This window comes from Bos indicus x Bos taurus, unplaced genomic scaffold (assembly GCF_003369695.1).
Source record: "Bos indicus x Bos taurus breed Angus x Brahman F1 hybrid unplaced genomic scaffold, Bos_hybrid_MaternalHap_v2.0 SuperScaffold_100135, whole genome shotgun sequence".
Taxonomy (NCBI): Eukaryota; Metazoa; Chordata; class Mammalia; order Artiodactyla; family Bovidae; genus Bos; species Bos indicus x Bos taurus.
Genome location: NW_020867067.1, coordinates 98096 through 124387, shown reverse-complemented (window position 1 = coordinate 124387; position 26292 = coordinate 98096). Strand labels below are relative to the sequence as shown.

Below are 26292 nucleotides of genomic sequence, written 5' to 3'. Positions count from 1 at the left end.
ACACTCTTGTGATGAAGAGGCTGGCTCTTTGCAAATCACATTTCAGAAACACTTTGCCCTGACAGCTTATCTGGTAAAGAATCCACCTGCAATGCAGGAGACATCGGTTTGATTCCTGGGTCAGGAAGATCCCCTGGAGAAGGGATAGGTTACCCATTCCAGGATTCTTGGGCTTCCCTTGTGGTTCTGGAAAGAATCGGCCTGCAATGCAGAAGACCTAGGTTCAATCCTGGGTTGGGAAAATCCCCTGGAGAAGGGAAAGGCTACCCCCTCCAGTATTCTGACCTAGAGACGTCTATAGACTGTACAGTCCATGGGGTCACAAAGAGTCAGACATGACCCAGTGACTTTCACTTTCACTTTTGGCCAGCAGGCTCTTTGTTAGATCCTCCCAGTAGGGAGCACTAGAGGGACTCATGGAGCAAACAGACTGTCTGCTGCTGCTGCTGCTGCTGCTGCTGCACAGACGGCAGCCCACCAGGCCTCCCGTCCCTGGGATTCTCCGGGCAAGAACACTGGAGCGGGTTGCCATTTCCTTCTCCAATGCATGAAAGTGAAAAGTGAAAGTGAAGTCGCTCAGTTGTGTCCGACCCTCAGCAACCCCATGGACTGCAGCCTACCAGGTTCATCCATCCATAGGATTTTCTAGGCAAAAGTACTGGAGTGGGGTGCCATTGCCTTCTCCGAACAGACTGTCTAGTTTCTGCTAATCCTGCAGCATCACCTCAGCAGTGGGACCTGACTCCAGATTCCAGGTTCCATTAGCATGTGCAGAACCAGCCCCATCCTGCTCCCTCACAAATATCACCAGCACCTGGACAGTGACTGCTCCATGGAGGTCTGAGCACCGACTCTTTAGGGCCTCTCCTCTTGAGTTCTTGGGTCTGGAGATTTGTCCTAGGACACAGTAGCTGCCTGCTAAAATTATTAACTCAGTGTTTCTAACATTTCTAACCCTCCAATTGCTATGTGACATATTTCCTTTATTAAGTGCTTTCTGTGAAAATACTTTGTTTTTCTCACCAGGCCCTTTCTTCTCATGGAATTCACTCTGACAGCAACAGCTAAGAAATCCTTCAACTTTAGTCAACAGCCTCCTGGTAATCTAAATAAAAGGCTATTTTTTTTTTGTTAATCTGCAATGCCACGTGGCTTGTGGGATCTTAGTTCTCCAACCAAGGATCCTTGGGCCTTGGCAGTGAGAGCATGAAGTCCTGATCACTGGACAGCCAGGGAATTCCCAAAGGTCTCAGTTTTTGATTCTGGGAATCTAAAAATAATGAAACAACTGTGGCATAGTAAAAATGACCATGTTCTACTACTCTGAAATATGGAGACTTATCTTGGATTTGGAATATTTTCATGGTTGACTATCTTTAAGAAAAATGACAGTGTAAATAAACTTTTAATATGAAAATATGAAATTATTGGATATATTATTTAATAGCACATTCTGAAGGTATAATTAAGTACCCAAGTTATTGTCAGGAATGGAGAAAAATTGAGAGAAGGTTAACTTATTAGAGGTTCCTATAAAGTTTTACAAGGAAGGATATTTTGCAAAATTGAATGAAAATGGAAATAACTGAAATTCCACAGGTAAGGCTCTTACCATTATCTTGTCACTGTCAATAATGGTGCTCAATCTGTGTGTGATGGTTACCACAGTGCACTGGGAAAATTTCTCATGGATTGCTTTTTTTATTAACTCATCAGTTCTGGAATCAAAGAAGTTCAGTTTAGTTAGTAAAGACAGGAAAAGCAGACTTAAGACTTAAAAATATCATATATAATAATGATTTTTTTAAAATCCATGCTTTATGACTTAATCTTGTTTCTGAAAAACTAAGTATAAAAGGTCTACTTACAAATTTACCATTTTTCATAAAGCAATGGGAAATATTCTTCCCTTGAAAGCTTGAAATTATCAGAAGCTACGTTTAGGAATTTTGCTCTCATAGGAAGTCTCATAACAATATTAATACCATATAACATGTTTTAGTTTCTTTCTTTGTTTTCTAGAATTAATCTTATCAAGAGATTTCTTTGGGACAAAGAGAACACTTGAAAACAGTTTTAAGCATCATCAAGCATTTTCCATTTACCACATTTAAAATTCAGATTCCAGGTTTCATGGACCTTAGCCCTTTACCTTGGATCCACATTCGATGTGGCTTTGTCAATAATCAATATCTGATTTGTCTTGAGAATAGCCCTGGCAAGACACACCAATTGTCTCTGTCCAACACTCAAATTTGATCCTGTTTCTGCTAAGGCAGTATCCATTTTACCAGGAAGACCTTCAATTGTTTCTTTAAGTTGTACCTGTGGATACAGAAAGAACAACATTTTCCTACACAAATTTCTGCTGAAGGAGATAAGCCTCATATGCTAGAGTTTTCACATCCTCAGGACTTCTTGTGTATCTTACATGTACAGCCACCTGATGGGGAGAGCTCCTTCCAAGGAGCGTTCAACTGAGAAAGATGGTGGAGTCAACTCAGGACAGAAAGATCTCAGTGTCCCCTATCCCTGCCATAGGACATCCACCAGAAACCCCACCAGGGATTAGTTAAGGAAGTCTCTCAAGAAATGAAGCTATTTCTCCCAATCTGATCTAAACAGAAAAGTTAAAATGATCTTTACAGTTTCCCCAAAGTATATTTTCCCTAGATCTTAGTACATTAAGGGAAATTTTTTTTAAACAAAATTATTTTAGGAAGTTTGGTTGTCTAAACATATAATCTTATCAGTACTTTACCATTTTGGAAGACCTAAAGGTTTAAAAAAAGACAAATTCAAACAATGGCAAACTCTACCTCATATATTATTAAACCTGGAGCCTACTTTGGCTTTCAGTTCAGTTCAGTCGCTCAGTCGTGTCCAACTCTTTGCGACCTCATGAATCGCACCACGCCAGGCCTCCCTGTCCATCACCAACTCCCGGAGTTCACCCAGACTCACGTCCATCGAGTCAGTGATGCCATCCAGCCATCTCATCCTCTGGCGTCCCCTTCTCCTCCTGCCCCCAATCCCTCCCAGCATCAGAGTCTTTTCCAATGAGTCAACTCTTCGCATGAGGTGGCCAAAGTACTGGAGTTTCAGCTTTAGCATCATTCCTTCCAAAGAAATCCCAGGGCTGATCTCCTTCAGAATGGACTGGTTGCATCTCCTTGCAGTCCAAGGGACTCTCAAGAATCTTCTCCAACACCACAGTTCAAAAGCATCTATTCTTTGTTGCTCAGATTTCTTCACAGTCCAACTTTCACATCCATACATGACCACAGGAAAAACCATAGCCTTGACTAGACAGACCTTTGTTGGCAAAGTAATGTCTCTGCTTTTGAATATGCTATCTAGGTTGGTCATAACTTTCCTTCCAAGCAGTAAGCATCTTTTAATTTCATGGCTGCGGTCACCATCTGCAGTGATTTTGGAACCCCCCAAAATAAAGTCTGACACTGTTTCCACTGTTTCCCCATCTATTTCCCATGAAGTGATGGGACTGGATCCCATGATCTTCGTTTTCTGAAAGTTGAGCTTTAAGCCAACTTTTTCACTCTCCACTTTCACTTTTATCAAGAGGCTTTTTGGTTTCTCTTCACTTTCTGCCATAAGGGTGGTGTCATCTGCATATCTGAGGCTATTGATATTTCCTTCCAAAATTTAACCCCATATCTGTTTTTCCAGTTAACTGGATTTTCTTCAGTGTCATAAATGTTTTGCAGTGAGCAAACTCAGGAAAAACAGGACACAATGTAACATCTTATTTCCCCCAGACCATGGCTATGGGTGGTGTTTATATTAAACTATTCTGAAAAAATTGTCATCATTCTGTATAATAGGCTCCAGTTTCAGAGAAACAGACATAGAGAACAGACCTATGGACATTGGGGGAGGAGATGGAGAAGGGGAGATGTATGGAGAGAGTAACATGGAAATTTTCAATACCAGATGTAAAATAGATAACCAATGGAAATTTGCTGTATGACTCAGGGAACTCAAACAGGGGCTCTGTATCAAGCTGAAGGGTGGGTTGGCGAGGGAGATGGGAGAGAGGTTCTGGAGGGAGAGGACATGAGTGTGCCTATGGCTGATTCTTGTTGATGTATGACAGAAAACCACAAAATTCTGTAAAGCAATTATCCTTCAATAAAACAATTTAAAAATTGTAATCATAAGATTAAATAAAATAAACTTGTAACTGCCAGAGATAATCTGAAAGTCACTGGTTGTTAGGAGTCATTTCAATGAAAATTTGTTTTGGAGAAATATTATGGAATAAGAACCAAACCCATACTATGCTTGAAGTTAAAGAACAAAAAGTAAATATACTTCAGATTAAGAGACCAACAGATTGATGAGTGATGGCCAGTGAGCAGGGACCCAGAATTACAGTGTTAAATAACAAAACACTAGGCATGAAAGGGCAACATTTTCTTGGTATCCTAAATGCTGGAGTAGTTCTATGAACATGATCCTGAATTATACTCCTGATGGAGTTCAAGCTCAGAAAGAGGGAATTCTGATTTAGGATTAAGTATGGTATTGATATTTACAGAATCTAAAGGGTAAGATTTGGATTGTGATGCAAGTGCTTGTAGTGAAAATTATAAAATGGAAGATGTCAGCTTAGTCACCCCCTTTCCTCCATTACAAGGAAGAGGACTTAGTGTTCTATCCATGAAACAGATTCATACATCTGCACCCAGTGATGGGACTAATCCAAGGTGTGACAGCGGCAAAGCTTTTGTCACTTTTCCTTCTGAGCTGACATTAGTAATCTTTGTACATCAAACTGGTCTTTCATAAGACTGATGTCTTAACTTTAAAGAAATAATCTCACACTTGCTCTCAATTTGGATGATATCACTAAGCTGTTTTTTTGTTTGTTTGTTTGTTTGTTTACTTTCCTTCAGGTTTTCCACTTTGGCCTACAAGGACTGAGGCTTTTGTGAGGTGAAAATGTTTTCCAGTTGACACTGCTTTCTGAAACTGTAAGAATGAGACTAACATGAAGATGAAATAATAAAGGTATGTACTTGGTAACATCATCAGAGTATAAAATGAGTCAGTATGTGTAGAGTTTGTAGTGGTTGATACAAAGAAATCAACAGATATTGCCCATTATTAATAATGCTGTCAGCTGGCCTCTCTTCATGTTCTGCTTTATTTTCTTCTTCACATGTATCAGCACTGAGAATTTATTACGCATGCATTGACTGGTTTTCCATGTTCTCCACAAGAGTTTAAGCTAAATGGTAGAGACTTTATCAATTTTGATGACTGTGATGATCTTAGAATCTGCAACTATGCCTGTCTAAAGGTCTCTCAATAAATATTTGTTGAATGTATGAATAAAGCAATTAAGTGCATCTTATCTTGTGACACCTGTTCCTACAAATTAGGAAACAAATCCATACAAATAATTTATATATAATACTATTTTCTTACTAAAAGGAAGTGTAAAAAAAATATTCTTCTAACAATTAACTGGCTCCAAGATACCATAACATCATAATGTAACTGTGGAATGCATTTTAAAAGGTATAATTTAAGGAAAACAGAGAGAATAATACTATTGAAAACTATATATCTCAGTATAAAATGCTTGAGATTGTTTCTGAGCTTGGGAAAGTAATAAGTTACAGCAAAACTGAAAGTAATAATCTGAATTTATAAGACAACCATTTCTATTATCATGATTTCAGAGTAACCTACTATATATACTGTATCTACTAGCCAGGTGCCAATGCCCCTCACAGGAGATTGTGAGATGTCAGATGGTCTCCATATTTTATAGAACCTTCCTACTTTTCAAAAAGAAAGGCTGGTGTGGTCTGGAAGAGACACTGAAGTGCAATCAACAGATGGAGAAGAGCTTTTACTAGAGCAGGACCAGCAGTAAAGGAAGTAAGCGGGGAGCCCGTTCACCTATTCTGTGGGAGAGGGAGAAGGTGGGGAGATTTAGGAGAATGGCATTGAAACATGTATAATATCATGTATGAAACAAGTTGCCAGTCCAGGTTCGATGCACGATACTGGATGCTTGGGGCTGGTGCATTGGGACGACCCAGAGGGAGGGTATGGGGAGGGAGGAGAGAGGAGGGTTCAGGATGGGGAACACATGTATACCTGTGGCGGATTCATTTCTATATTTGGCAAAACTAATACAATATTGTAAAGTTTAAAAATAAAATAAAATTTAAAAAAAAAAGAAAAATAAATACAGGGTCCTGGGAAATGGACATGTGAGCTGTCTCAACAGCCAGGATTGAGTCACATGATTCCTGATGCACAGGCTGCTGACACCCAGATTTCTGAATCTTGGTTTCCTGTGTGATGAGACACACTTGTGCCCTAACAGAGATACTATCAACATCTAACATAACTGGGTTATTTCTTCACAGTTTTCATAAGGCACACCATCCTTAGTTGTCTATTCCAGGATCAAAGCTGTTTTCTTTTTTTGACAGAACCAACATACCACTGATTATTTTCAAGGGTTCTTGTTTTTTTTTTTTTAACTAGAATATAATTGTTTTATAATGTTGCAGTGGTCTCTTTGATACATCAATGTGAATCAGTCATTATTTTAAATATATATGTATGTATATTAAATATATATATATATATATATATATATACCTTTCTTTTCCAGAGTTTTATTTACCATGATTCCTTAACCTTTGAGAGATAAAGTGCTTCATCTTCAGGCACTACTCATGTTATATTGGTAAAGCTGCCCTTGCTTTTTAGGTGTCCCAATCAGCATTAATTTCTGATGAATTTCCCTCAATTTACAGTAAGCTATTTATCATTACATGAAAAAATTTATTTTCAGAATACTTTGAAAAAATAACTAAGATGAGATGGGCAGCATTCATAAAACTGTCTCCCTTCTGAGTGTCCAAATCAGTCAAAGGAGAAAGAGTAGACAGAACTAAGGATTTAAAAATAAATTTAAAAACCTTCTTTTACTTTTAACTGAAGTTCTTAAAGAAGAAAACGTAGTGGTGCCTCCTACTCTCAGGAAGACTCTGAGTTTAGGGTTCACATTTTCCATTTGTTTGGCATCACTTATAAACCAACAACTGAGGGGTGTTAATCCACCTAAAAATTGATCTCTTTGCTTGAGTTATACTTCTTAGACTGACAAATCATCTCATCACTCTGTTACTATAGGAAGTATTTCTTTATGACATTTGCATGTTTATCAATGAAAGATTTAGTGATATTACCTAAGAGATACCACTAAGTAACAGGACCACTTCTGGAAGTGGCATATGGAAACCACACACTTCACTTTGTGAAATAAACTCATGTTTATTTCTATTTATAGGAATTTCCAAATGTACTTTATTTAAAGGTAGATCTTAGTACTGTCTACCACTTCCAGTGCTTCATCATTATTAGAATTCAGAGGCCACTACATTTTATTTTGATTTTGACTCCTACAGATGAATTAAATATAAGCTAAAGCCAAGTTCTAAGATAGCTTTTCAAAGGATTTATCTCCCAATTAATGTTTTTTCACTGTCCATGGAACAATGTGTTCTAAAAGTCAATAGTAATTTTACTACTGGAGGATCTGTGAAGAGGGATCTCAGGCTTGGAAATAAATTGGAAAATAAGTTACCAATACTTCTAGTTTTTTGAAAGGTGTGTTCTAATTTCATCATTAAATCTTTCCTCTGAGTCCAGTAGAAGTGGATCCTTCCATCTTTCTTTACATTTGATGGTTAACTTCTCTACATCTTCTCTTCTAGAATTTCACTGTAGAAAGACTCACTGACTTAAATGAAATTAGAGGCCCACTGCTTCTCAAGTAGAAGGTGAAGCAATCGACCTGATTTAAGAGCATAAAATCCTCACAGTTGCTGGAAAGCAGGGTGGGTATGTGAGACTCAGTGCTGACATCCTTCAGAAACCAGAAATATTGGCAGGAGATTGTCAGGCCTTCAAGTCGGCTTGCTCACAGTCAAATTCATCTGTGTACTACAGATTTGAGAGCTACCCCTGAAAGGGTGACACTAAATGACAAAAAGTACCAATTCAAAACAACACTGTGTCACTGGGATTTGTGGGAATAAAACAAAAAACATTTTTGTTTTGAGAGAAATAAGCCATGCTTCTCTGAACTGAAGAGATCAATCAAACATTAAGTATTTATTAAGTGCTTACTTTTTAAAAGCGGAAGACTGAGCTAAGTCCTATGAGGGTTTAAAATCTGTCTATAGTTTAACAGTGGAGATACATTTTCTGCCAAGGGTAGCTTAGAATCAATTTACAAAACTGGGGCAAATGCAGAAAATAATTTATATTAAAATACACCAACTAACAACATCTTAACACTCAAAATCCATTTCATGAAATGGTGAGGAGATTCAAAGAAATAGTCCAAAGGGAAACACTACACAAATAGAACATCTTCTAGAAATGAACTTAAAACTATAAAAAATGTCACAAAATCTCCAGGGTTCTGTTACTTGCATTTACTCTGCAGGATTAAAATAGCAGTCAATATATAATTATTATCACATTCCAACTGTATTATTTACCCTTATAAACACTTATGAAACATCACACTATTTTAGTAGTATGATCTCATTTCTCTCTCAGTTAATAATGAGAGGCTATTATTGTGTCTACTTAGTAGATGTTCCCTAATATCTGAGGAGTAAAATGAATATTACAGGCTAATTAGGGTAATAAATTCACTAGGTAACCAATAGAATTTGAACCCACAATTTAAAAATCTAGTTTAGTGCTCTGCTATAGTCAAAGCTATGGTCTTCCCAGTGGTCACGTATGGTTGTGAGAGCTGGACTGTAAGGAAAGTAGAGCACCAAAGAATCAATGTCTTCAAACTGTGGTACTAGAGAAGACTCCTTGGACAGCAAGGAGATCAAACCAGTCAATCTTAAGGGAAATCAACCCTGAATACTCATTGGAAGGACTGATGCTGAAGATGAAGCCCCAGTATTCTGGGCACTTGATGCAAACAGCCAAATCATTAGAAAAGTTCCTGATGCTGGGAAAGACTGAGAGCAGAAGAGGGCATCAGAGGATGAGATGGCTGGATGGCATCATTGATGCAATGGATATGAACTTGGACAAACTTTGGAAGATAGTGAAGGACAGGGAGGCCTAGCATGTTGGAGTCCATGAAGTCCCAAATAGTCAAACACGGCTTTGGAACTGAACACAACACAACACAAAGACAAGGTAATGTGTTTAGTTGCTTTGGATTCTAAGGGAAAAGCTACAGTGGAAATATGATGCATTATATTCTTGCTTTTCATCAAAATCAATACACAGATCATCAGTGTTCTGCTAGGAGGTAAACAAAATCAGTTACATGGATCAGCTCCCCTTTAATTGCCTGCAGTGCTGTAAATGTACACACACATATACTGATGCTAACAAACTAATAACATTTAATAAATTACCTCTTCTAAGGCATTCCACAGTTCCTTATCTGTATGTTCATTAAAAGGATCCAGATTTTTCCTCATTGTTCCCGTGAATAAAACAGGTTCCTAAATAACCCAAAATAGTAAATGTTATCAGTCAACTTTATCCATTTTATTCCAGTACTTACAGAATTAAAATGAACAAAATCAAAATTCACTGTAATCTTTAATAATAAGGTTGTAAATGCCCATTTACAAAAACAGTATCTCTAAAATAATTTTCAGTTGTATAAACTGTGCTGCAAAATATCCTCTGCACCATTGAACACTAACCAAAGAAAGTGCTGAGGTGTGTCACCTTAAGAAAAACCTGAAGAAGAGAAAGGAAGATTTGACTTTTTCAATGCCTCACTGATAATACCTGCTTAATTAAAAAAAAAATGAGGATATAATTATTTGAGAAATTTTATACCAACAGCACTAGATAAATTGTCAATTCTGGTGTGATACTAGGAAATACCAAGAGCATGATTAGTTGAGGTTTGAAAGGGTTAATAGTCAGGCAGGTGTGGAGGTCAGGGTCCCCAAAGATGGGGAGAAGGCAAAAAGGCACATTCCTTGGCATAGCAGATTTCTCAAATCCTGTGTTGCTATGGGGACTATCTGAAACTTACTTTCTCAAACCTCCAGCTAATATCTGCTCATATCTTGCTCAAGGAAATATCTTGTCTTAAGCTATGTTAATGAAACAATCTATCTTTCTTAGAAACCTGCTTTTCTTTAAAAACTAATGTCAGCTGCTATATGGATATAATTTATCTCACCCAGAGATACTTCAGTGGGAGACTGCTCCCCTCCTGCAGATGCTATCTCAGAATGTATGTTATGGGAGAGGAGCCTGGTGCAGTTCTATCAGCCAGCCTTGTGTTTCTTTTATCTATGATTAGCATCTCATGGTTTTTCCTGTGGTCATGTATGGATGTGAGACTTGGACTGTGAAGAAGGCTGAGCACCGAAGAATTGATGCTTTTGAACTGTGGTGTTGGAGAAGACTCTTGAGAGTCCCTTGGACTGCAAGGAGATCCAACCAGTCCATTCTGAAGGAAATCAGCCCTGGGATTTCTTTGGAAAGAATGATGCTAAAGCTGAAACTCCAGTACTTTGGCCACCTCATGCGAAGAGTTGACTCATTGGAAAAGACTCTGATGCTGGGAGGGATTGGGGGCAGGAGGAGAAGGGGATGACAGAGGATGAGATGGCTGGATGGCATCACTGACTCAATGGACGTGAATCTGAGTGAATTCCGGGAGTTGGTGATGGACAGGGAGGCCTGGTGTGCTGTGATTCATGGGTTCGCAAAGAGTCGGACATGACTGAGTGACTGAACTGAACTGAACTGAACAATATATAATGCCTTGCTAAATACTAGCAAGGGGGTACTTACTCTCCTAGGCCCACCCTTCCAGCACCTTTTTCTGGAAGCTTTCTCTATCCCTGTTATGTTAAAAAAAAAAAAAAAAAAAAACTTTGCTACACAAAAGCTCAGAGTGGTCAAAAGTGGTCGTCTTTGGTCCTGGATTGAAATTCTCTCCTCTGGAGACCAAGAATACTGGCACCGTTCACAGCTCACAGCCATAACCTTTCAGGTTTGTGTCTCAAAGCAGAACTATTAAATAGTTTCACATTGGCACTGAAGAATAAAGATCAGGCTATTTTCTCTACTGGTATAACAGTCTTCCCAGGATCAGGAATCTTTCCACATCTATGAATGAAACATCTCCACACATGCAAAGAGAATGTCAATTACTGGGGCCTAAGGCTTCTCTTCAGAGAAGGCAATGGCACCCCACTCCAGTGTTCTTGCCTGGAAAATCCCATGGACGGGGGAGCCTGGTGGGCTGCTGTTGATGGGGTCACACAGAGTCAGACACGACTGAGTGCCTTCACTTTCACTTTTCACTTTCATGCTTTGGAAAAGGAAATGGCAACCCATTCCAGTGTTCTTGCCTGGAGAATCCCAGGGACAGGGAAGCCTGGTGTGCTGCAGTCCATGGGGTCTCAAAGAGGCAGACACAACTGAGCAACTGAACTGAACTGAAGGCTCCTCTGTCCATGTAGAGATCACCTTTGAGTCTGCATCAGCTGGTCCCCACTTCTCTCACCTATGTGCCAGATGACCTGCCTCACAGAACCTCATTACTAACTGCAAGGTCAGGATGACCTGAAACCTATTGTGACCTGTGTCATAATAAAATTATTTTAATGTAAATATTTCTTCCTATTCATCTACTTTAGGAGGAGCCATCAGTAAATTACTCTGGGAATAAAATATCTTTCTGGGTTTCAGGAGAGAATCTTATACATAAGCTCATGTAAGCCATTTAAGTTTTCTTCTGGAAGGCTCTAATAAGCCAGGCCACAGAATACGAGCAACAGAGAAGAGTGCAATTGGCTCCTTTCAGTGAATGGCACAGAACAAGGGGGTGTGAGAACAAGAGGAAATCTGACTCTTCCACAAGTGCCTGGAACTGCTCACAATCACCAGCCTCAAACTGCACTGTTCCTCCTCACTTCATAAAAGCCTGAGAAGAAACATGAAGAAGACAGACTTCTTTTCCCCAGCCATGAAGAAGAATGACACAGCCTCCTCTACCTTCCTTCCCTGTTGTCTTTGTTTCAAGTATGGTGAGAGAGAAATGGATGCAGAAAACATACGGTGTGTTGCCAAAAAAAAGATGCATCCCTAAGCAAAATCTAAGATTAAAAAGACATTTAACTTTAACCTTCATTTACAGAAGGTTGATTAAGTGGCTGATATACCCCAAAAAGCAATGAAAATCAGTGGCCATGTGACATGTCAAAATTAGTGACTTGAACTGAAAAATCCTGAGACCAAATGTAAGGTTTCTTTAAAACTTGAATTTAGGGTCAAAGTATAAACAACCGTCTAAGCATGCTAAGAGTTCCTGATCAGAGGAATACCATTCTGCCTCAGATTTAAAAAACAACAAGTTGTTACTCTTTCTAATTTTCAACTCTAAGATTGTAATAAGCCAGATGATTTCTCTTCTTTTAGCTATTTCCATGAGGTTTACACAAATGACATGGCCAAGCAAGGGGAGGCTGGTGCCCAATATTCATCCCTCTTTTCTGACTCTCCTCTATTTTCCCCCAGGAACCTAAACTATGGACAGTATTCTGCTCTCGGCTCAAGATGAGAGACTCTTTGAGAACTAGTGTTTGAGGAGATAAAGGGACTGAAAGAGGTCACATAAAGGAACCAGCTTTGAGCCCAGTCAGGAGAAGAGAGACCAGGCCTTTTTGATTATAACTACAAGAATGTTTCTTTGCCCATCATAGCTTATGTGAACTGAACATTTTTTCCTTCAGGCTCCTTTCAAAGGGCAAATTCACATCCCATAAGAGGTCTAGGGTTTGATAAAGTGCCATCTGGTTTTCAAAGCACACTCTAGAGAGGTGTTGCTGCTGCTAAGTCGCTTCAGTAGTGTCTGACTCTGTGCGACCCCAGAGACGGCAGCCTGCCAGGCTCCCCCGTCCCTGGGATTCTCCAGGCAAGAACACTGGAGTGGGTTTCCATTTCCTTCTCCAATGCATGAAAGTGAAAAGGGAAAGTGAAGTCACTCAGTCGTGTCCGACTCTTCGAGACCCCATGGACTGCAGCCCACCAGGCTCCTCCATCCATGGAATTTTCTAGGCAAGAGTACTGGAGTGGGGTGCCATTGCCTTCTCCGAGAGAGGTGTTACCTAAGCTAATTTATGAAAAATATTAAATTGTTTTGTTTTTTAAACGGTTGGTTGCTCAGTGGTAAAGAATTCACCTTCCAGTACAGGAGAGCATTTGATCCCTGGGTTGGGAAGATCCCCTGGAGAAGGAAATGGCAGTATTCTTGTATTCTTGCTTGGGAAATCTCATGGACAAAGGAGTCTGGCCCACTATAGCCCATGGGGTCACAAAGAGCTGGACATGACTGAGTGACTGAACAACAACAACACATTAATACATTTGGTGGTTCAAGAGAACAGACATAAAGACCCCACTCAAAGTTCAATCAGGGGGACTTCCCTGGTGGTCCCGTGGTTAAGACTTCACCTTCCAATGCAGAGGTTGCAGGTTTGATCCCTGGTAAGGGAGCTAAGATTCCATCTGCCTTGTGGCCAAAAACAGGAAAATAAGGCAGAAATAATATAGCAACAAATTTAGTAAAGACTTTTAAAAAAGTTCAATCAGGGTCTAGTTTGTAGTCAGGGTCTATTTTATAATCAGGTCTGTTTTGTAATCAGAGTCTCTCTCTATTGTCACCTCCCCCACCTACTCTTTAGAAAACTCCTTGAAGCAGACGAAGCTCATCAAAGACTAGGAGACTAAAATTGGATTCTTTGCAGCAGAGGGAGTCCCTCACTTCTGAGCCCCTGACCAGCATCTGCAGCTGCTTCATGCTGAGCTTTAAACAGAGCCCCTAGACACTCTGTAGGCCTTAAATACATTCTGCTAATTATCACCAAACCACTGCTGATTGGCACACATTTCAAAACAAACAAACAAACAAAAAAAAAACTGCTTCAGCAGTTTCGCATTGCAATACATGTTCTCACTTAAGTCTACACTGTCAGTCTAAAAGGATATATTTGGCAATTATGTGGGCTTACTTAGCATTATTAGATGGAAGAATATTTCTCTTTGTTGTGACATGCCAAATGTATATCTCAAAAATCAACAAAACTTTAATGAAAACGTGTTGAATGAAAAGAATGATTTATAAAAATAGTAACTGATTGAAGCTCTATTTTGCTTGAAATCAGCAGGCCATTTGTGAACAATATTTATTTGAATATGTGAAAGTGTTTTATGTGTGGTGTTCACTTTGGTTTCTACTCATTCTTTGTTCATCGCTTACCAGATAAAAGCTAATAAAACTGCTCACAGTAGACACATACTGCAAGGGCAGATAAGGGTCAAATTAATGTTTTTTTTTGTTTCTGTTGATGGCACCATGTAGCTTATGGGATCCTAGTTTCCCAATCAGGGATTGAACCAGGGCCACAGCAGTGAGAGCACAGAGTTCTAACCACTGGAGCACCTGGGAATTAATTCCCAATGATCATTTCTCAGTAGATATTATTTAAAGTACCTAAGTAATCATATAAATAAACTAATTTTATAAATAAGTGCACAAATGTTTATACTGAAGGACACGGCAGTGTAGAGATTTATGGTAGTGTTAGGGGAAGCACACTGACTGAAACCACCTACCCTGGCTGGGCACCATAGTAACCGTCTGCATGAGGTCCTGGTAAGGAACATGGAACTAATAAGCCACCACCAAATGGACAAATTTGGGAAAGGTCAAAAGGAGACACCACATGTCTGACCACCTCCCAGAATTCTTCTCTCTAGCATCCATCTTGGCTGAACAAGGCGTGCACCACCAGGAAGGACTCTGAGTCAGAATGATTGGCTAAATACAACCCGGAAACTAATCCCCCATCACCATAAAACCCAAGACTGCAAGCCACATGGCAGAGCAGTTCTCCTGGGTTCCCTTACCTTACTGCTGTCCACCCAGGCGCCCTTTCCCAATAAAATCTCTTGTTTTGTCAGCACATGTGTCTCCTCGGACAATTCATTTCCGAGTGTTAGACAAGAGCCCACTTTTAGGCCCTGGAAGGGGTTCACCTTCCTGCAATAGTAGGACATACAACCTTCACGTAAATATACACTACATTTATTGGCCCATGTATATTTTTTCTGAAAGTACAAATAAACCTCAATGAATAAGAGTTGCCTGGCACAACAGTCAGGAAAACATGCTTATTCAATGTAACAATTTAAATGAAACATTAGTTTCCGAACTATTTTTTCATCATGGTTTAAAGATTATATTTTTAAAAATGTAACTCATTGGGTCATATTCAGTATTGATTTTTCTTTTGTTATAAACATAACACAAGGTCATTTTAGGTGTGTGACCCAAAAATAGCCACTCTGAATCAGAGCATTTAGGGCAATATATTGATAAACCTTCTACACAACTGCAGACTGAAAACTGCAGTCTTACTGGACCTTTGTATATGCTGCTGGAAGAAAGACTATAAACTATGTTGGAAAGAAACCCTACCCACTAACTGAAGCTTAAAATGACCCAGGATCAAGACAAAAACCATACAAGTGGTTACAAACGAGGCAGGTAAAGCACAATCTTTATCCTCATTTCAATCCCAAAGCAAGAACCTGCCCTCAGCTAAAGTATACAAAGAGTAGCTACTGCTGATGTTTCCCTGCCACTTTAGGCATTACTGACAAAATGGAGGCATGGCCCCAACTCCCTTTCCTTGTCCCGCAGGCACGGACCTGGGATGAAGGAGTTAGGTCTTGTAATTCTGACTTGTTTTTTCCTCTCCTCAGCTAAGTTGACTGAAAAGGAATATTAAGGTGCTTATTGTTCTTGAGAGCAGCATGAAAAGGCACAAAGCCTTCTGCAGCTGTGCTCAGAAAGTAATTCATAAAGTTAATAACTGACATTTGTTTAAGGACTTTTACAAAAGAGTGTTCCAGAATGAGCACATAGGCTGCCGCTTGCGACCATGGGAGGGATTGCTATCTGAAGTCTATTTGTGAGGAAAATGTTTATGGCAAAGGAGTTTCCTGAATTTAGGGCCCAGAAATAATTAAAATAGAAGTTAAAGATTTAAGGAATGTTGTAATGTTAGCATATTTTACTATAGCTTATAGAGGTTAGGAATTTTATAGATACTATAGCTAGAAGCCTTTTTAAGAGATAGTGAGCTCAGGATGTTAGGAGCAAACAAGATTTAGGAAGATAAGTAGTAAACTGAGGAATGTAGCACTAGTTACAAAGTAATCATAAGTTAACCATAGGCACATTAGAGGAAGTAGATAATAGATGGTAAAGCTGATTCCGAGAGAATCACTGAAGCAGGAACTCTGTTTGAAGAGCAACAATGATTTATGGACATAATAAATCTGGGTGAGGGGGAACTGAAAATGTCAAACCTCTGACCTAATGCTTTTGTAAAAGTATAAAAGAAAATCTTAAACTTGAAATAAATTGGCAGTCCAAGAAAACTGAGAGGCTGTCTCATCGCCAACACCGTTCATCTCTTCAGGTTGAATCCCCGGCTGCTGGAGCTGGATTCCGGCATTTCCCCAAATCCTAAGGGCTATGTTCTCATTTCTAATCTGGGGACCTTTCTTAAGAAGCAGCTCATCTCCCTGTTTCAAGCAAAAGAGGATAACCTAACGTCACTTTAAACCTTGGTTTCCCCCAATCACCTTTCATTTTTAATCCCTTAGCCTCTCAATGAACTTCCATATTCAGAAGAAAAGCACACTGTTAACTAACAAAGGATAAGGAATTTAAGCCTTGTAAAATCCTCAAGAGCTCCAGAGAACAGTTCCAGGGATTTTTAACTAAGATTTCAGTGTTGGAAACAAAGGGCAAATTGCATTAGGCTAGAATCTAGTTGTATTTCTTTACTAGTAACAGCACATCTACCTCTTCTCTCTTTGAGATTTGTTCTTACCAAAAACAAAAAACAGAAAGAAAACCAGGTTTTCTTTCCTGGTTTTCCAGGACCAATACAAAAACCATACAAGGGATTACAAACGAGGCAGATAAAGCACAATCTTTATCCTCATCATTTCAGTCCCAAAGCAAGAAACTGCCCTCCACTGAAGCATATCAAGAATATATCAGAGAAGTCAGAACAGCTCTGGTTCACCTTCTTCAACAACTGAAAAAAACTCAGAGAATGGAAATACCAAAGAGCAGAATGGGCTGTGTAAAAAATACTTAGCTTTTGCTTTGATTTAAAAGAAAAAAAACTACCAAATATAAAAATGAATCTATTTAACCATGATAAAGATGCTGTTGATCTGTGCCAACCTTTAAACTACAATCATAAATATTGAATTCACATGCAATCTCTCTTCAATTGAAAACATCTTCTTTGTACCAATAGAATAAAGGGTTCTATGTGTAGAGTATCATCTAAAGAAGTTTTGAAATTCATTTTCCAGGTCCTTTCAGATAAGCAGCTACTCCCTGAATATAATCTCACCTTGGTGTTCTTTCTGGGGAATATACTTAACTACTTCACATTCTGAGCACAAAGGATGCACAGACTTCAGATACCTGTTCCACTTAAGGAAATTATCTAGGAAGTACTTTCGTATTTTGCTTTTTCCTGAAATTTTGAACACAAATTGAGGAGTACCTTCCTAATATTATATAGTATTTGTCTTTGAAAGTTCCCCCTAGGACTCCAGGACTGATGGTCTATGTCACCACTCCCCTGCCTCTGGTTCCTAGGCAAGTCCTTGTTGCTATCACATCTCCCCATTTCTGACCTGTTCATGGGGTCAATAGTGATGGGGGAGAGAGAGACCACCCTGGAAGTTGCTGCTGCTCACAAGATCACGGGGCAGAGGGAGTCAGGGAAGTTGATGCAGACCTGGATCACCTAAGTGGGGCAACTCAAAGAAACAGCACTAGGCTCCCCCTTGGCAGAGCCTGAGCTCAGCTTCCTAGGACTCCTAAATCAACGTGTTGAGAAAACAAGCATCACTGCTTCCTATTTGTTTGGGGAAAGAGGATTCTAAGTTTTCTGCTCTGAGACAAGTAACTTCAAGTAAACACAGTATCAGATTTTCTCCTGCTGGATTCTGGAGTTGGGAATCTCTCTAAATTAAAGTCCAGGCTTTGCCCCGTGGTAAGTTAAGTTTCTATTACCCCAGTTTTAAAATCTGTAAGATGAGGATAACCATAGAATTCTTGTGAGCAAAAAGTGGAAGATGGTAAGAGGGTAAAACATGTTAAAGTGAAAATCATTCAGTTGTATCCAACTCTTTGTGACCCCATGGACTATACAGTCCATGGAATTCTCCAGGTCAGAAAACAGGAGTAAGTAGCCTTTCGCTTCTCCAGGGGATCTTCCCAACCCAGGGACAGAACCCAGGTCTCCCACACTGCAGGCAGATTATTTACCAACCGAGAACCAGGGAACATGTTAAAACATGTTAGTTCAGTACAGTTCAGTTCAGTCACTCAGTCATGTTCAACTCTTTGTGACTCCATGGACTGCATCACAACAGGCTTCCCTATCCATCACCAACTCCCAGAGCTAAGGATTCCACAAATGTTAGGGATTATTATTAAAACCTGTGTAACTTGTCAGGGCCTTCAACAAACACTAGAGAAACAGAAATGAGACACAGAGGCCCTGTCCTCAAGGAGAGGAAGAAAATAGTCAAGAATGTGGGGGGGGCAAAAAAATGCCAGAAATCTTCATGGAGGGCTGGAAAGTATGAGTGGGTACAGAGTCCAGGGCTGGAAAGAATATTATGGGACGGGAGCCAGATATCAAAAGATAAAAAGGAAGTGATATTCTCTCCTGTTGTTTCATATTGGAAAGACAGATTTTTCTGTCTTGCCTTTCCTTAAAACTCCTAATTTGCTAATCTGTTTTCCTCTCACTCTTTAAATTTATATAAACAATGTGCTTTACAATATAAAAAATACAGGTAAAGAAAATCACCCAAAACCACAAAAATATAAACAGAAATTAAACAGCAAAATCAGTCCAGAATGTGTTACTCTTTCTACTTAACTAGAAGTTATTGGAACGGTCAATGCCCTGATCCTTAAGGATAGTAATAGCTACTACTGACTGAGGATTCCTAAGAACTAGAAATGGGCCACAACTGTTTTCTTATCCAGTTATATCTTCACAACAAATCTGTGCAGCAGTAATTTCTAGAACTAGTTTAAGGACCAGGACTATGAACCTTAGAAGCTGAATGACTTCACCAAGGCCCCATAGTCAGATGAGGCAGAGTAGAAATAAAAATGTGGGTCATGTTGATACTTGGTCTCCACTCTTAAACATTCGATCACTGGCTGCCTCCTGAATGACTTCCTTGGGCCTTTTACACATTGCAGGATCTCTTCAGATTCTCTCTCTTGAGTCAACCAATACTGTGCGTTGGAGTGAATATAAAGTGCATATAAAGTGAAACAAAAACAAATAAAGGTTCTGTGTTTACAATGGTTAGCGATTATTATCTACATGGATACAAAGCTTAATAATGTTTTGTAAGCAAACTCTCTGGAGTGTGTACATAAAACAGGCACAAAGGTAGAATGGAAACTGATAGAGCAAATTCAAAACCTGGTGATGTCAAGGGATGTTTAGTCTTTGCTCAGATGTACTCCAAAACATTACATGCAGAGCCAAGAATCATCCAGTGTTATATCTTTATATAGGGAGTACTTTTACATACACAAGCACACAACCTTTTCTTATCAAGAAGCATTAACAGGACACATTTATAGATACTTTCATCCATGGACATAAAAGTAATTTGCAGACATGCTAATTATTTCTAACACTAATTTCATCTGGCCCATTTCAGAGATGGGTACAATCAAAACACAAATCTTGGGAATTTAACTTCATTTTTCTCTTGTTATTCTTCAGTCATGCAGTCACGTCTGATTCTGCCACCCCATGGACTGCAGCATGCCATCTTTCCCTGTCCTTCACCAGCTCCCAGAGTTTGCTCAAACTCCACTGAGTCGGTGATGTTATCCAACCATCTCATCCTCTGTTGTCTCCTTCTCCTCCTGTCTTCAATCTTTCTCAGCATCAGGGTCTTTTCCAATGAGTCAGCTCTTCGCATTCAGTGGCCAAAGTACTGTAGCTTCAGCTTCAGCATTAGGCCTTCCAATGAATATTCAGGACCAATTGCCTTTGGGATTGACTGGTTTGATCTCCTTGCTGTTCAAGGGACTCTCAACAGTCTTCTCTACCTCCACAGTTGGAAGGCATTAGTTATTTGGTGCTCAGAGTTTTTTGCTGCCAGCTCTCACATCCATACATGACTACTGGAGAAATTAGAGCTTTGACTACACAGACCTTTGTAGACAAAGTAATGTCTCTGCTTTTTAATATGCTGTCTAGGTTAGTCATAGCTTTTCTTCCAAGGAGCACACTTCTTTTAATTTCATGGCTGCAGTCACCATCTGCAGTGATTTTGGAGCCCAAAAAACTAAAGTCTGTCACTGTTTCCATTGTTTCCCTATCTATTTGCCATGAAGTGATGGGACCAGATGCCATGATCTTTGTTTTTTGAATGTTGAGTTTTAAGCCAGCTTTTTCACTCTCCTCTTTCACTTCCACTCTTGGCTTCATCAAAAGGCTCTTTAGTTCCTCTTCGCTTTCTACCATAAGGGTGGTGTCACCTGCATATCAGAGGTTATTGATATTTCTCCTAGCAATCTTGATGTCAGCTTGTGCTTCATCCAGTCTGGCATTTCACATGATGTACCCTGTATATAAGTTAAATAAGCAGGGTGACAATATATAACCTTGACATACTCCCTTTCCTATTTGGAACCAGTCTGTTGTTCCATGCCCAGTTCTAACTGTTGCTTCTGGACCTGCATATAGGTTTCTCAGGTGGCAGGTAAGGTGGCCTGGCATTCCCATCTCCTTAAGAATTTTCCACAGTTTGTTGTGATCTACACAGTCTTTAGTATCGTCAGTGAAGCAGATGTTTCCCTGGAATTCTCTTGCTTTCTCTATGATCCAATGGATGTTAGCAATTTGATCTCTGGTTACTCGCCTTTTCTAAATCCAGCTTGGACATATAGAAGGTTTTGGTTCACGTACTGTTGAAGCCTATCTTGAAGGGTTTTGAGCATTATTTTGCTAGCATGTGAAACGAGTAAAATTGTGCATTCGTTTGAACATTTCTTGGCATTGCCCTTCTTTGTGATTGGAATGAAAACTGACATTTTCCAGTCCTGTGGCCACTGCTGAGTTTCCAAATTTGCTGGCATATTGAGTGCCGTGCTTTTACAGCATCATCTTTGAGGCTTTGATATAGCTCAGCTGGAATTCCATCACCTCCACTACTTTTTTTCATAGTGATTCTTCCTAAGGCCCACTTGACTTCACACTTCAGGATGTCTGGCTCTAGGTGAGTGATTATACCATCACAATTATCCAGGTCATTAAGGTCTTTTTTGTATAGTTCTTCTGTGTATTCTTGCCACCTCTTCTTAATATCTTTTGCTTCTGTTAGGTCCATTCTTCTGTGTATTTTTGCCACCTCTTCTTACTATCTTTTGCTTCTGTTAGGTCCATACCATTTCTGTCCTTTATTGTGCCTATCTTTTCATGAAATATTCCCTTGATATCTCTAATTTTCTTGAAGAGATATCTAGTCTTTCCCATTCTGTTGTTTTCCTCTATTTCTTTGCACTGTGTTCTTAAAAAGGCTCTCTTATCTCTCCTTGCTAACCTCTGGAACTCTGCAATCAAATGGGTATATCTTTCCTTTTCTCCTTTGCCTTTAGCTTCTCTTCTTTTCTCAGTTATTTGTAAGGCCTCCTCTGACAACCATTTTGCTTTTGTGTATTTCTTTTTCCTGTGCATGGTTTTGATCATCTATTATTTCCTACTATAATCACTAAGTTATGAATCTAATACCCATATCAATTCAGTCGCTCACTCGTGTCCGACTCTTTGTGACCCCATGAACTGCAACATGCCAGGCCTCCCTGTCCATCACCAACTTCCAGAGTTTACCCAAACTCATGTCCATTGAGTAGGTGATGTCATCCAACCATCTCATCCTCTGTCGTCCCCTTCTCATCCTCCCTTCAAACTTTCCAAACATCGGGGGCTTTTCAAAAGACTCAGATCTTCTCATCTGGTGGCCAAAATATTGGAGTTTCAGTTTCTTTTTTTTAAATATAAATTTATTTAATTGGAGGCTAATTACAATATTGTATTGGTTTTGCCATACATCAACATTAGTCCTCCACACGTGTACATGTGTTCCCCGTCCTGAACCCCTCTCCCACCTCCCTCCCCATACCATCCCTCTGGGTCATCAGTCCTTCCAATGAACACCCAGGACTGATCTCCTTTAGGATGCACTGGTTGGATCTCCTTGCAGTCCAAGGGACTCTCAAGAGTTTTCTCCAACACCACAGTTCAAAAGCATCAATTCTTCTGTGCTCAGCTTTCTTTATAGTCTAACTCTCACATCCATACATGACTACTGGAAAAACCATAGCCTTGACTGCTGCTACTGCTACTGCTAAGTCACTTCAGTCGTGTTGGACTCTGTGCGACCCCACAGATGGCAGCCCACCAGGCTCCCCCATTCCTGGGATTCTCCAGGCAAGAACACTGGAGTGGATTGCCATTTCCTTCTCCAATGCATGAAAGTGAAAAGTGAAAGTGAAGTCGCTCAGTCGTGTCCGACCCTCAGCAACCCCATGGACTGCAGCCTTCCAGGCTCCTCCATCCATGGGGTTTTCCAGGCAAGAGTACTGGAGTAGGGTGCCATTGTCTTCTCCATGGCCTTGACTAGTATTGACAATTGTGGACCTTTATTGACAAAGTAATGTCTCTGCTTTTTAATATGCTGTCTAGGTTGGTCATAACTTTCCTTCTAAGGAGTAAGCATCTTTTAATTTCATGGCTGCAATCACCATCTACAGTGATTTTGGAGCCCCAAATAATAAAGTCAGTCACTGTTTCCACTGTTTCCCCATCTATTTGCCACAGTTAGAACTGGACATGGAAAATAAAGACTGGTTCTAAATCAGGAAAGGAGTACGTCAAGGCTGTATATTGTCACCCTATTTATATAACTTATATGCAGAATACATCATGCAAAATGCAGGGCTGGATGAAGCATAAGCTGGAATCAACATTTCCAGGAGAAATATCAGTCACCTCAGATATGCAGATGACACCACCCTTATGGCAGAAATTGAAGAGGAACTAAAAAGCCTTTTGATGAAAGTGAAAGAGGAGAGTGACAAAGTTGACTTAAAACTCAACATTCAGAAAACTAAGATCATGGCATCTAGTCCCCAGACAGGGAAACGAAACAGTGACAAATTTTATCTTTTGGGGCTCCAAAATCACTGCAGATAGTGACTGCAGCCATGAAATTAAAAGATGCTTGCTCCTTTGAAGAAAAGTTATGACCAACCTAGACAGCATATTAAAAAGCAGAGACATTGCTTTGCCAACAAAGGTCTGTATAGTCAAAGCTATGGTTTTTCCAGTAGTCATGTATGGATGTGAGACTGGGAAAGATTGAAGGCAGGAAGAGAAGGGATGACAGAAAATGAGTTGGGTGGATGGCATCACCGACTCGATGGATATGAGTTTGAGCAAGCTCTGGGAGTTGGTGATGGACAGGGAAGCCTGGCATGTGGCAGTCCATAGGGTCACAAAGAGTTGGACATGACTGGGTGACTGAACTGAGCTGAAAACTGAAATAAATCATAATGGAAACGAATATGAAAAAGTATATGCATGTATATACATATATAGATATATCAACTAAATCAACTGAGTCACTTTGCTGTACACCAGAAACTAACACAACATTGTACATCAACTATATTTCAATATAAAATAATTAAAACAAAATCTTGTATGTGATGAGAATATCTGTTGAAAATACCTGCTGCTAAAAATATGCTCTATTGGGGGCAAAAGGTTTAACATTTTCATCCAATTTGAAAACAAACAAAAATCAAATTAAAATCAATCAAACTTAGGTGCCTTATAAAAAGAACATGTGAGAATGCTCTGATGTGCAAACCTGTAATATGATTGACATTTTCTTCCTTAAATTGTGAAGTCCAGCTTGTCCTATCAGACAACGATCAACCCAAAGTGAGCCTTCGGGTTCTGACAATCGAAAAACTGCAGAAAAAAACAGAACTCTTTCCAGCTCCTGTTCTTCCCACAATGCCAACCTGTAATGAGATCCAGAAGGGATTAAGAAGTAAAAACATGCAACAAACCTAGAAGAAGCCCTGCCAGTTGAGCAAGAATTTTAAAGGTTGTACATAGAATGTAGTCTAAACATTTCTCAGTCATGGCAACTGTTGAAATTTGGGGCCAGATAATTCATTATTGGGGGATAATTAATTATAGTTAGTTTTGCCTGGATATATGCACAATATGCTGCATATTGTAGGATTTTCAGTAGTATGTCAGAGCCTAACCACTAGAAACCAGAAACATTCCCTACACTGTAGCAATCAAAAATGTCAGGCATTGACAAATGTCCCTTAGTTGAGACCCCATGGTTCAAAGAAGAGTTAAAAATAACAGAATCAATCTATAGGCAGTGAAAAGCCAGCAGTTTCCTAAGTGATTCATAAAAATTAAGTTTAAATTATCTTTATTCCTAATGCCAGGTATGTCTACATTGAGAATTATGTGGATAATTTTACAGTAATGTCAACAAGTCAGAAGTGTTATACACAAATAACTATTCATTTTCTGAGGGTTCTATTATTTGAGAGGAATTTTTTTGATAGAAAAATTAAGTCACTTTCTAACATTAAATACCTTAATTATGTTCTGTCCTTGAATAAAACATCTTACAATTGTAAAACGCAGGTCTCACTATCTTAATGGGCAGCAGCCAATAGGCAAAATTCACATAATGAGATTAATAATACAATTAACATTTGCTATTTATATGAAACCTTTCATCTCAGCACTTCAAAAGGGATTTTAAAAGCCAGTTGATACCTATAATCATATCTTAGAAAGACACATTTGAAGTATCAGTCTATTAAAACCAAAACAAAGAGAAATTAAGTGCACTATCAGTATATTCAAAGATAAACATAAAACATAGACAGAGGAGCCTGGCAGGCTACGATCCATGAGGTTGCAAAGAGTTGGACAGACTAAGCAGGTATAAGAGATAAGAAAGCAGGTAAAATGCAGGTGAGGAATGAAACTGTGTTGCAAAAGCTAGCTTTTAGATGACTACATTCAAGCATGTATGTGGAAACCAGCTTTTAAAAATTTTTTTAAATCAATGAGTTTGCCCAACTGATGAATCCTGGTGGAAGCTTCCCAAGAGATAATTTCATTTCTTTTTAAGAATCTGGAATCAGTGAGGGATGTAAGATATGCTTTCAATCATTTGTAAGTTAATTTAGTAAATTTTAAAAACTCAAGCCTTTAAACAGGGAAGTTAGGACTTTCTGATGACAGATTATATGTTGGGAATCTCACATATAATCTGTAAAATCAATAATGACATTAAGAAAAGAATTTATCTTTATAGAGATTAAATATAGGAGTCAGATGACTGAGAGACTAACAAACACACACATAAGAATAGGGGCTTCACTTCACAATGAACAAAGAATTAATCTCAAAAATATACAAGCAACTCCTGCAGCTCATTTCCAGAAAAATAAAAGACCCAATCAAAAAGTGGGCCAAAGAACTAAACAGACATTTCTCCAAAGAAGACATACAGATGGCTAACAAACACATGAAAAAATGCTCAACATCACTCATTATCAGAGAAATGCAAATCAAAACCACAATGAGGTACCATTTCACGCCAGTCAGAATGGCTGCTATCCAAAAGTCTACAAGCAATAAATGCTGGAGAGGGTGTGGAGAAAAGGGAACCCTCCTACACTGTTGGTGGGAATGTAAACTAGTACAGCCACTATGGAGAACAGTGGGGAAATTCCTTAAAAAACTGGAAATAGAGCTGCCATCAGATCAGATCAGATCAGTCGCTCAGTCGTGTCTGACTCTTTGCGACCCCATGAATTGCAGCACGCCAGGCCTCCCTGTCCATCATCAGCTCCCAGAGTTCACTCAGACTCACGTCCATCGAGTCAGTGATGCCATCCAGCCATCTCATCCTCTGGCGTCCCCTTCTCCTCCTGCCCCCAACCCCTCCCAGCATCAGAGTCTTTTCCAATGAGTCAACTCTTCCTATGAGGTGGCCAAAGTACTGGAGTTTCAGCTTTAG

At 39.4% G+C, this 26292-nt stretch overlaps 1 protein-coding gene across 1 annotated transcript in view; it reads right to left on the bottom strand.

Annotated features, from left to right (window-relative positions):
* LOC113888441 (multidrug resistance-associated protein 4-like) overlaps positions 1–26292 on the bottom strand; it is a gene marked incomplete at its 5' end in the record, with an annotated part of 126448 nt that overhangs the window by 11505 nt on the left and 88651 nt on the right. The window contains 5 exon segments of the mRNA XM_027535572.1: positions 1613–1718; positions 2153–2325; positions 9453–9542; positions 24094–24207; positions 24209–24250. Coding sequence (XP_027391373.1) covers positions 1613–1718; positions 2153–2325; positions 9453–9542; positions 24094–24207; positions 24209–24250 — 525 coding nt within the window.